This window comes from Mustela lutreola, chromosome 6, assembly GCF_030435805.1.
Source record: "Mustela lutreola isolate mMusLut2 chromosome 6, mMusLut2.pri, whole genome shotgun sequence".
Classification (NCBI taxonomy): Eukaryota; Metazoa; Chordata; class Mammalia; order Carnivora; family Mustelidae; genus Mustela; species Mustela lutreola.
In genome coordinates this window covers 84198810-84210405 of record NC_081295.1, presented here as the reverse complement: position 1 = coordinate 84210405, position 11596 = coordinate 84198810, and the positions used below count along the sequence as shown (strand labels likewise).

The following is an 11596-nucleotide window of genomic DNA, read 5'->3' as shown; positions in this document are numbered from 1 at the left end:
GGTCTTCTCTAAAGTGGTTCTCCTACCCAATCTGACAATTCTACCTTATGATACCAAGGACTATCCTCCTTTGTTGGGATCTACATGAAAGGTTAAAAAGGACCATAAACAATTGTTTAGAACCTACATCTTAGAAAATCTTTATAGACTCAATGCAATGACTCATCTTTCATATTAAAGTCAGTACAGCAATAATCCGAAACTACCTTTAAGTAGCACATTTAAGGAAACTAAGCCACAAGACTGTTGCATTGTGATTTAATCTAATTGCACAAAAATTTGAAATTACAACTCCTCTGGATTTCTAAGAGGAAGGTTATGCATGCTTCCAATTCAATTCTGCACTGTTACATTTGAACCATATAGTGAATTTTACATCATGATGGATCAATTTAGAATTCCCATGCAACATCTCAAATTATATAAAATGGAAGCAATTTTTAAAGCTTTGCAAAGGTCTCATGCTAATGATAAAACCCTTTTTTAATGGGTCACTTTGGATTATAATGTACCATGTTGCTATACTTTAAAAAATGTTGGTCACAGAGTATCATGGTCTTTGAACTAGCTCCTACACCTAAAAAATGGTTAAGTAGGAACAATCATGTAGGTGACAACCGAAAGTTCCCTTCAGCCTCAACTGTGTTTCTTGTAAGATTTGTGTAACCAACTGATTTCCATGGGACAAGAACTATGTTAATAGTGGGTTCGACTATTACACAATTATGCTAATATTTTATTAATTCAAAAGCACTTTACAAGAAAATATAAGTATGGCTTCCAATAGGAATGTTATACCTGGACTTGATACCAAGCTCACAGATTTTAGTTTTGCAAGGAAAAACAGGCTTTCAGGTTAAACAACAATTTGTAACCAAAACTTTAATCCCAAGGATTCTCACAAACATATTACAAATGACAGCATGAAAAAAAAATCTTGCACAGTAACTCAAAGTTCAGCTCTACAATGTACCCTTAAACTGGCAGAACACTGGTATCTTTAATAGTTTCAAATTACCAAATAGAGAATATTACAAAGAGCCATGTTTTCATATACAGCAATCACGTAAGGAACTTATGACCTAAAACAAAGGTAAACTAACTTTCTTGAAACTTCCAATTCTATACCAACTGGACACCCTGCCCAGTACGAAGACTAGTTGGATTCTTTTTTTTTTAAACCTCTAATCTAGTTTAATAGTGCAGCTTAATTTTTATTGCTGGCTTGTGTTCACACCAGCTTTTAAAGACTGCTTATTTAACTACAGCTGCATACTATTATCCCAGCTATAGAAAGACTTCATTTAATTTTTGCCAGTTTTGTTCTCATAATATTAAATGTCAAGGTTTAGCTGGGCAGGAGTAAGAGGTTTTTTATCAGTCTATATAAGACAAAACTTCAAAGCAAATTCAATTTTGCTTAAGGGAACATTGTAAAGTAACAATTCTTGATATTACATGCCTCGTATGATCCATTCAAATCATAGAGAATTACATCTTTATGTGTCACTGTTCCAAGAGACAAACAAATGTGAACAGCTAAAACATCTTAAAAATGCACCAAGCTTATGAAGTCTCAAACAAAACTTGAATTTTCTGTACATACTCCTGTCAAATGAAGTTATTTCCTGTACACCACTCCTCTTGCAAACTGGTCTTCTATTTCCTTTCATTTGATCTAGATCGGCTAGAAAAACAAGAACAAAAGTTACATACATTTCTCAGTAACACAACTACATCAAAGGCTTTTATGGAAAAATAGTTAAAAACAATCAAAATGGCTTAAGATGACCAATTCCTATTTTAACTAGGTTATTTATAAACAGTCTAAATCATTAAAGATCTTACCTACGAGACCTAGAAAAGGATCGGGACGGCTTGTGATTTCTCTCCCGAGACAGGGATCTCTCTCTCCTCCTATCTCTAGAAAGGGACCTAAAACCAGAGGAAGAAAATCAGGACCATTCAGAATTACACACAACAAACATCTGTAAAAAGTCTTCAAAAAACGAGAAGCTGGTTCATTCCTGCAACACTGGCTCTATAGATCACTTGATTCATTACTAAAGCCACAGTCTTTTTACCTTTAGCCATGTCATTTACAGAACAGTTTAAGAACAGAATGCTGTCATTTCTGAGAATGTAACCAAAAAAATTAGTTATTTACCTGCTCCGGCTGCGGGAGAAGCTTCTCCGTCTTGGAGATCTAAAAGCAGAAACAGGAAAATTAGGCTAACTGTCAATTATTATTTATGGCGTGAGGCATTTCCCAACTTTTCAATCTCACTGTTGGGCCCAGTGATTGTGCCGAAGAACTGGCACCCATCGTCCAAAAAAATAAATAAATGAAACTAAAAAAAAAAAAATAGGAAAAAAAAACCAGAAAAGAAAAACAGGCACAGAAGGATTAAGGAACCAAAAGCTCAAGTGAAAAGCAGGTATTCCAACCATGGATTCACTTTAACAAAGAATGCTTCACAGCAGATCTGTCCAATGCAAAACTTCATGTCAAACTAACTCCACTACCCAAACACCACACCAAAATATAGTCCCACAAGTAGTTCCAAAAACAGTACCATAAACCAGTATTTGGAACCCATGCAAACCTATAAGTCCATGACAAGACTTAGGTACCAGGTGGATAGTGTAATTTTGTGAAAACGCGCTAGGTGTAAAATACTGATGCCATTAAGTGCTACATTAGAACTGCATTTGTGATCGTCACATTTAAGAGTGTGTTTAGGCTCATAAAAAATTACCTTAAGCTTGGCCCACTTCACCCCCAAAATTTAAATTTTGAAAACTGTTAGTAAAACCATTTAAAGGTGATAGGATTCAACAAATTTTTGCTAGAAAGGAAAGCTAAATCTGTTAGAGTTATTAAAATTTTTAGTTTGGCATCTCACACATGCAAATAAGTTTCACTTGAAGGTCTAGTTACATTATGAGTTCCCTATCACCCTTAAAAGTTTTATTCAAGCAATATATATGTACGTTACCATTCAATTATGCACAGCCAGCCTTTGATCCAGAAAAAAGAATTACTTTAAGCCGCTTACTCCTTATTTTAACCAGCAGTAAACTGTATAAGCAGGAAAAACTTACTAGTTTTGGGTTTCAACAAGCTAGAAATGGTGAGGTGAGGCTGCCGGACTGACGGCCAGGAAGAATTTGCTGAAAAGGTTTTGCCAGATGTTGCGTTGGATTTAGTTGGTTGGCGAAGGGGGTGTTGTGGATTTTTCCTGCTTTTTTGTTAGCCGAAGGCTGCTGCTGTAGTTGTTGTGAAGACATTTGGTAAATAAACAGCTGAGCTGATTGGCCAGGAATGTGTGGGCGGTCGAGGTGGCTGCTGCCGATTTGGTTAAGGTTGGAGAGAAGGCTGAGAGAAAACAGCATGCTCGGGAACCAAAGGGCGGTGCAACCTGACGACTGGCCATGCCTGGGTCATGTGAAACGACACCAGCCAAGCTGAATGGGGCGCGCTGGTCACATGACGCTGAAAGGGCTAGTTGACTGGCTAATGCAGACTCAGAGGGTGGTGAGAAGAGACATGATGGTGACTCTGTAACGGGGTTCATTTTTATTAATAGATGGACCAAAAAGCACAAAAAAAAAATGAAAAACAAGCCATCAGTACAACCATCTATTTAGCTAACAAATACTCTTTATTATGATGGGCAACAGTGTGTTGTTTTGTTTTTCAAAATAGCAAAAGGGGCAAGATTTTGAACTCCTATCTCCTATAAGGACTTCACTCACCTGTAAGAGGTAAATTCAGTCCTATAGAAACTATTTTGGAGGTTTGAGGAGATGTGGAGTTAGCAATCCAGACAATACTGCCTGGTCCAAGAATGATGTCATTTTCAATTATAAAAAAACTGAAATCTCTCCTATTTGGGTTTGAAGAATAGATGACTGGGATTACTTTTTTAGCCCCCTTTATCGGTCAGTGACTTAAGTTAGTTTCAGAATGATTTCTACTTTACCAGTTGTAACATTACAACAGCTGCCTGGTTGATAAATACTACAACCGTGCTTATAGTAGAAAATACATTTTTGTGAAGAGCTAGAGTTGAATGTAATGTTTGTCATTATGGAGTCAAGAAATGGAAAAAGGCCTAAATTGAAGTATAAGGGAAGACTTGGAAAGATGCAACTAGAAGATGAACTAGAAGATAGATCCAAGATAGAAGTTACTGACTACCAACATGAACAGTGACCTAAAGACAAAAGCCAACACTCAGCACAACTCACATACCCCAAACTACACCCAGCCAATGTTTCATAAAAACCTCCAATTCTTCAAAGTTTAAAACCCACCAACAAACTTAAGAGAAATACCTGCTCCTATTAGCTACTCCATTACACCAATACCTCTAAACACGCTCTCAAGTACCTGCGGCGAGGTGGAGGACTTCTTCTCCGATAATCATCTCGAGGGCGACGACCCCAAGACGGAGGTGGGCCACGATTTCGACTTCTCTTTTCACCATTCGAGAGTTCCACTCTTACTCGGCAGCCACATAATGTTCTAAGGGAAGAAACATTATTACATTTAAAAGAGTTGAACAGACTTCCTAAGAGATGTGTATTAAAGCAAAAAGCAAGCACTCCTATTTTAGCTTCTCGCAAAGTACACACCTCAATGTCTACAGAATTCTTAATAGCAAAACAAGTTTTTCTAGTAAAGAAAACAAACTTTCTTACATTTTAGTGCTTTGTTCAATTCCATGGAAATGGGGGAGTTTTGTCTATTAACATTTCAAGTGTGAAACCCATGGATTCATCTTCAAACAACTAGTTCATCTGTACATCCTGCTGGGACTTTGAGATCCTGAGATCCCTAACACTTGTTTATTATCTTACTGTATGTGCTGGTCTTTCTCCTCCCTCCACAACCCATCTCCGTGCAAAGTAGTGAACTGAAGCATTTTGGCCATTTCACATCACCATCACCCCTCAGGGGTCACTCAGTAACCGACACTTAGGAAACTGCTGCTGAGAAAAGTAATCCCCCACCTCTTTGTTGTTCCACATCTGTTTAGATAAACCATTATTTATTTGGACAATGATTAGGAAGAGGTGGGGACCTGGAAAAATCTGTTTCTATAATCTGCTTGTATAAATGACCCTTTATACAGCTTTACAGTTAATACTCAGACCCCTTAACTTTTCGATCTAAAGTATTAACCATTTCCCCTGGTTTCATGAGATCCAATAGTTCTCAAAGACCAGGAAGGAGGGGAAGAGCAGCACCTATTTCCTATAAGACTTAGGTGTTACTTAACAGCCAGTAAGAGTACACCATAAAAACAAAAGGAAATAGCTCCATACTTCACCCTTCCTAAATATCTAAAACACATAAATGATGATGGTATAATAAGCCCCATGTAATCCTCATCCAACTATTGTCAGTCTGTGGCCATTCTTATTTGAAAAGAATATCTGATTTCCAATTGATTCAGAAACAACTCAAAGGTGACATCACAGGTGACACTTTGAGATGTAGATTAAAATGTTTTAATCACATTCTGCAGTGAAATGCTCTACCACTGAGCTATACCCCCTGTTTTAATCACATTCTGGATGCAAAAATCCACCAACCAAGAAGTGATCTCTTCACTGACCACCTGAATAAAAGGAACCTTCCTGTGTATCTCCAGTAAAACTGTTCAGTCCTTTTTCATTGTAGCAAAGACTTATAGAAGTCTCTAATAACATTAACTTCAGACAGCCAAGAAGCCTTCTAAAAGCCACATGTCCTAGAAAATTTAAATATTAATATTTATCACCAGTATAAATTAGTCATTAAATTACCTCCCATCTAGTTCTCGGACAGCATCGGCTGCATCTCGGGGATCTTCAAATTCAACAAAAGCAAAGCCGGGAGGGTTTCTAGCAACCCACACACTTCGGAGTGGTCCATAATAGCCAAAAGCTCGTTCCAATTCAGTCTTGTTACCGTTGTTTCCAAGATTACCTACATAAACCTTACAGTCCAATGGACAGGAATCACGATGCATTTCTGTAACAAAAAGAATACCCCAAACATTAATCATTTATTTAATAACTGACACAGTTAACAACAGATCCTTAAAAAAGAATGCTGAAATACTAAAAACCAAGTAACTACTACCCTTGAAACACCCATTTCTCTCTAATCTGTACTGACAAACACAGGAAGCCAGCACAAATTGTAATAGGAAAAAAGGTCTCACTGAAAAATCCACGGAGGAAAACAAACACCGAAGGGGCATTTACTACAATCTCGGCACTGAATCAGGGACTTTTACAATTAATCTCAAAAATAAAGCTCTTAAGAAAAAGTAGGATAACTTGCCAAAGCAAATCCTGGAGACACAAAAACCAAATGAAAAAATGCTTAAAACAAGACAGTAGCTAAGGCTGAGCCCCTTGAAAAATGGTACTGTGTGCCCTCCTAAACAAAAACTTAACCAGCATCACTCCTCAAGCAGCTTAGTGTTAGGTTTTTAAAAATAAATGTACATCACAGTGCCATGAAGCGTGTAAACCTGGCGATTCACAGACCTGTACCCCTGGGGCTAATAATACATTATATGTTTGTTAAAAATTTTTTTTAAATGTACATCACAGCAGCACTATTCTCAACAGCCAAAATCAAAAGATAAACGGATAATCAAAATGTATTATCCACACAATGATTATTCAGAATGAAGTACTGATAAATGCTTCCAACATGAATACAAACATGCTATTACAGATGCCAGACACAAAAGTATACATGCTAAGATTCTACATATATGAGATATCGAACAAGTAAACCCAGAGACACAGATTACTGGTTACCAGCAGCTGGGAAGAGGGCAGCGGACATAGGGAACAGCTGCTTAATAAGGTACAGGACTCCTCAGGGGATAACAAAAATGGTTTGGAACTAGGCAGGATGGTCGCACAGCACTAGGAATGTACAGATTTGCACTTTAAAAGGAAATTTATGTTAATTTCACAGGGAGGGGGGTTCTTAGAGTACATATTTACTGCCCTTTGGGGTCTTGCATTTGATAGATCTTCAAAAAAAAAAATCACCTCGACAATGAATCAAAATCAACTTGTAGGCGGGTTTCAACTACAAAAGAGTAGCCAATCCAATAACCCAGCTTAAGGGTTTCTCATGAACAGTACGCTCTTCTCACTCTGGGCTTATTCAATTAAAAAAAACTAGTCCAGACACATCCTATTTGCATGACCCCACCCTGGAGTTCTGAAGCCAAATCATTGCTGGAGATTGGTTTTTTAAGAACTTAGCCGTAAACCGTTTCAGAGTTAACCATCAACGGGAAACTGCTACGAGAACAAGGCTATTCAAGCAAGATCCTTCGGTTAAAAAAAAAAAAAAAAAAGTGACAGGATACAGAAAAATCACATTAAAATTAAATAAAAATACAGGTGAGTACAGAAACCGCGTAATATAGCTCAAAAGGTCCAATCTCGATCGGTGACTTGAGAAAAAATATTTCAGATTAGCTCCCAAAGAAAACGTGGGGGGGTTGGGAGGAAAAAGGCGCCATAAATTGAAAGGCCGCAGCACGGAATACAATTCGGCTAGCGGCTCTCCCACTTCGCCGTAACTTTCGGGTAATCCCACTTCTCAGTTTACCCCTCGCCCCCGTAAAAGTTTATAAACACCTCCACTTCAAGGCCCAGGTACATTCTCTGATGGGCCAAAAGCCCCCGCCACCGCCCCATGCCGAACGTCACAAAATGGCGGCGGCGTCTCTTTGTCTCAACCTGGCGCCGCCATTGGGCCTGGTCCTTCCGCAGTCCTGTTAGGTGCCATTTCCCACTACACTCCTTTAGTCGCCAGTCACTTACCGAGATCGTGGATTAGAAAGCTGACGCTCAAATCAACACACCCTCGGATGGGTCTTCCCGCTTCCCACCCCTCCCGGCTCCAGCAGATGCTCTCGCTGACCCGGCGTCCACGAAATGGCGGACCACCGCCTTCTCCTCGCCTCTATTTATATGCCTCGCCGAAGTCACATGATTGGACGGGTTCGTCCAATGAGAGGCGAAGGAGGCCGTGACGTTACGGCCAGAAACGTAACGATAATCGCGGCTGCTGGGAGCGCGCTCTGGCTGTGGCGTTGGGATCGCGGGAGACCTCAGCCGCCTGGCTCCAGTCGCCTGGGCCCTGGGGCATCCTCGGTGTTTACGCGTGGACATTCTCCTAGTTACCCTCAGTCCCCTTTCCCTCTTCTCCGAATAGGCTGGGGTTTCATAACACTACTGTCGTCGCTCCCAAACACCGACTGAGCCGTTTCCTCCAAATAAGATTTAGATAGTAGATGAATTCGTTAATTACTTCATCCTCGAGAACGGTTAGACTGGGATTAAGCCCCTCGCGTTTACAAACATGCTTTAGAGTTTCTCCCAAGGTCACTGAGCTGTGTATGACCAAGCTGCCAGCACGGCTGCACACCAAGCTGTACCCGCCCACGTCCTCCACTATGGAAAAGCCCGATCCTGGAAAGGCGGCGGGACTCTGGCTGGTTTCCCGCCTCTCACCCAAACCGAAGCTTTTGGCAGAGAGGGGTGGCGTCATTAACCGGGACTCAAAATGTTTAATAGAAACTCACAAAGGCCAATGAGACCTGTCGGGCCATCTGGACGCTCACCTTTAGCAAATAACAGCAAAAGGAACTTCCTGAAGAAGAATTAGTTTCAATCCGGGGCCCCCAGACGAATGCCAGGAAGGGCACCTCCGGCCTTTCTCCTCAAAGAGGCTAGGTTGATACGTTAACTTGAGGGTGGGGCTCGGGCCCTTAGACCGCTCGCATCTTCCTCTGTTTTCCACCTCCCTCTAGAGAAAGAGAGCCACAAGAATAGTTAACTACTGGGAGAGAAATACCTCAATCGTGCTCCGAAAATGGTTAAGCTCTCCCTCTCTGGAACAGTGAGTTAGACTGGGAAGTGTGTCTGGTGTCCTGAAACCTACTCTCCTCTCCCCTTTCAGTGCTGCCCGACTTATTGCTTAAATTTAAATCTCCCCAGAAAAAGAAAATAAAATGTATTTTCAGTCACAAGGTGAAGGATATGCCATTATTTACTTACTGCTCCCAGATATTTTCTTTTGAAATCTTATCTTCTACTGTGGCTCTAAAACATTTATGCGTCGTGGGGGAAAATAAATACAGAAATTTAATGGCTCTGAGCCTTAGTTTTCTCATTGTAAAATAGGAATTTCATACTGCAGGGAAAGAGAGGGGGAACTACAGTTCTTGAACCAGGACTTGTGCTAGCCTAACCTGGGGTGTTTCCCAGGTGAGGGGGGATTTTAGCAATCCCTTTCTCTTCCTCTTCTTACTTTTCTTTCCTTCTCTGTATGTTTTTCTCTTCTGGCTCACTTATATTGCCTTGATTTGATCCCCTCCTCTGCGTAAGCTTTTCTCTTCTTTTAAATTTTATTTTCTTCTGCCAAAGCAAAAGCTTTAAAGGCAGACATTCCTGGATCTGAACTACCCAAGTCCCCCTACTTACTACTAAAGTATCTTGAGAAGAACCCCTTAACCTGTCTCAGAATTATTTTTTTCTGTAAAATGGTATAATATCAGCCTTGCAGGGTTGTTATGTGTTGTCTCTTCCCACAGGAACTTCAGCTTTTGTCTGTTGTGGTCACTCCTGCATCCCTGGGGCCTAGAAACAATTCTGGCATAGAGCGCATAAACGTATTTTAAATAGATAGATAGATAGATAGATGCTTAAGATTTTATTTATTATTTGACAGAGCACAAGCAGGGAAAGCAGCAAGCAGAGGAAGGAGAAGCAGACTCCCCACTGAGCAGGGACCCCGATTTAGGACTCAATGCCAGGACCCTGGGATCATGACCTGAGCCTAAGGCAGCTGCTTAACCAACTGAGCCACCCAGGTGCCCCTAAACATATTTGTTTAACCATTTAATGACCTAAAGAAAGTATATATGTAGATCAGTTGACAAACTCTATTCAAAAAATGCTCTTTTTAAAGAGTATCCTATTCTTTCCTACCATCTTTCCTGTTTTGGGGGGGTTTATGTATGTAATGCTCTTCCAGCATGCATCTTTCAATGGAGCACTCTTAATCCCTCCAGGTGTATTCCAGAATACATTTTGAACCTCCTACAGCCAACCACACACACTTTCCATCTTCTGATAACAGCATACAAAGTGAATTATCCATTTAAATTATAGATTATTTTAATGCTACTTTAAATTTATTCAACCATCAGCCACTCGTAAACCACATGAATCTTCAAAGGGCCATATCAGTATTTCTTGGTGGGGACAGGGAATAGGGATCATATATTGTAGTAAACATCTCTTGATTTCTTCTGGGGAACTACCTTTCTCATCGTAGACCATGGTATTGATTCAGGGATGGTTGGGTTAATTAAATCATTCCAGTGCTTAGCACTCCTCCCCCACCCCAATTAGTTCAGAAGTGGATGAGCAATCCAATCAGACCAGTCAGCTACTAATTTGCTAATTCTAACCCTACTGCTAGGTCAACCAGAGGTGTGCTCATTTCTTCTGACTAGTGGGCTCCTGAGCCTGGGCAGCCATCTTGTTTCCATGAGGAAAGAGGCAGCCTGCAGTGGATCCAATCTGAAGGAAGGGAGAGATCTGAGGGATGGAGAACAGAGTCCTGGAACTCTTGTTTAAGAGGCCCTGAACCGGGGCGCCTGGGTGGCTCAGTGGGTTAAGCCGCTGCCTTCAGCTCAGGTCATGATCTCGGGGTCCTGGGATTGAGTCCCACATCGGGCTCTCTGCTCAGCAGGGAGCCTGCTTCCTCCTCTCTCTCTGCCTGCCTCTCTGCCTACTTGTGATCTCTCTCTGTCAAATAAATAAATAAATAAAATCTTAAAAAAAAAAAAAAAAAAAAAGAGGCCCTGAACCCAGTTCCACTTCTGGAATTCCCTAATGTACCTTCCCTAACACCTCACCCAATTTGCCTAAGTTGTTTTTATTTTCCTGACACTAGCAAACAGAAAGATTCCAAATACTTCACAGTCCTTTCCTCTGAAACCAATAAACATTATATGTTAATTAATCCAATTAAATGAATTTAAAAAAAAGATTCTGAATACAGAAATTACTCTGGCACACACTTCTCAGTACCTCAAGTTGAGAATCATGGCACTGAGTTTTCTTCTCAAGTTGAGAATCATGGCACTGAGTTTTCTTTTGATTCGCAAATTTACCCCTTACCAATTCCCTAAGTACTTTTTTTCTTTTTAAGGGAAAAAATGACTGATGGCCAGGCGTAAATATCTATGTATAAGAGTTAATACTTAAGGGGCGCCTGGATGGCTCAGTGGATTACACCTCTGCCTTCAGCTCTGGTCATGATCCCAGAGTCCTGGGATCCAGCTCTGCGTTGGGCTTTCTGCTCAGCAGGAAACCTGCTTTCCCCGCCCCCGCCCCCCCCCCCTGCTCTGCCTACTTGTGATCTCTCTCTCTCTGTCAAATAAATAAGTCTTAAAAAAAAAAAAAAAAAAAAAGGAATTAATACTTTAGAGGCACCTGGGTGTCTTAGTTGGTTAAGTGTCTGCCTCCAGCTCGGATCATTGAGATTAAG

General features: G+C 40.5%; 1 protein-coding gene across 1 annotated transcript; it reads right to left on the bottom strand.

Moving 5' to 3' along the window:
- Window positions 1–715: 715 nt before the first annotated feature.
- On the bottom strand, window positions 716–8014 carry SRSF3 (serine and arginine rich splicing factor 3). The gene is made up of 6 exons (XM_059177781.1): window positions 7855–8014; window positions 5818–6025; window positions 4397–4531; window positions 2168–2206; window positions 1849–1935; window positions 716–1687 (listed from the first exon to the last, which is right to left on the bottom strand). The coding sequence occupies exons 2-6, from the start codon at window positions 6021–6023 to the stop codon at window positions 1660–1662; spliced, it is 495 nt and encodes a 164-aa protein (XP_059033764.1). The 5' UTR covers window positions 6024–6025; window positions 7855–8014; the 3' UTR covers window positions 716–1659.
- Between the last annotated feature and the right edge of the window lie 3582 nt (window positions 8015–11596).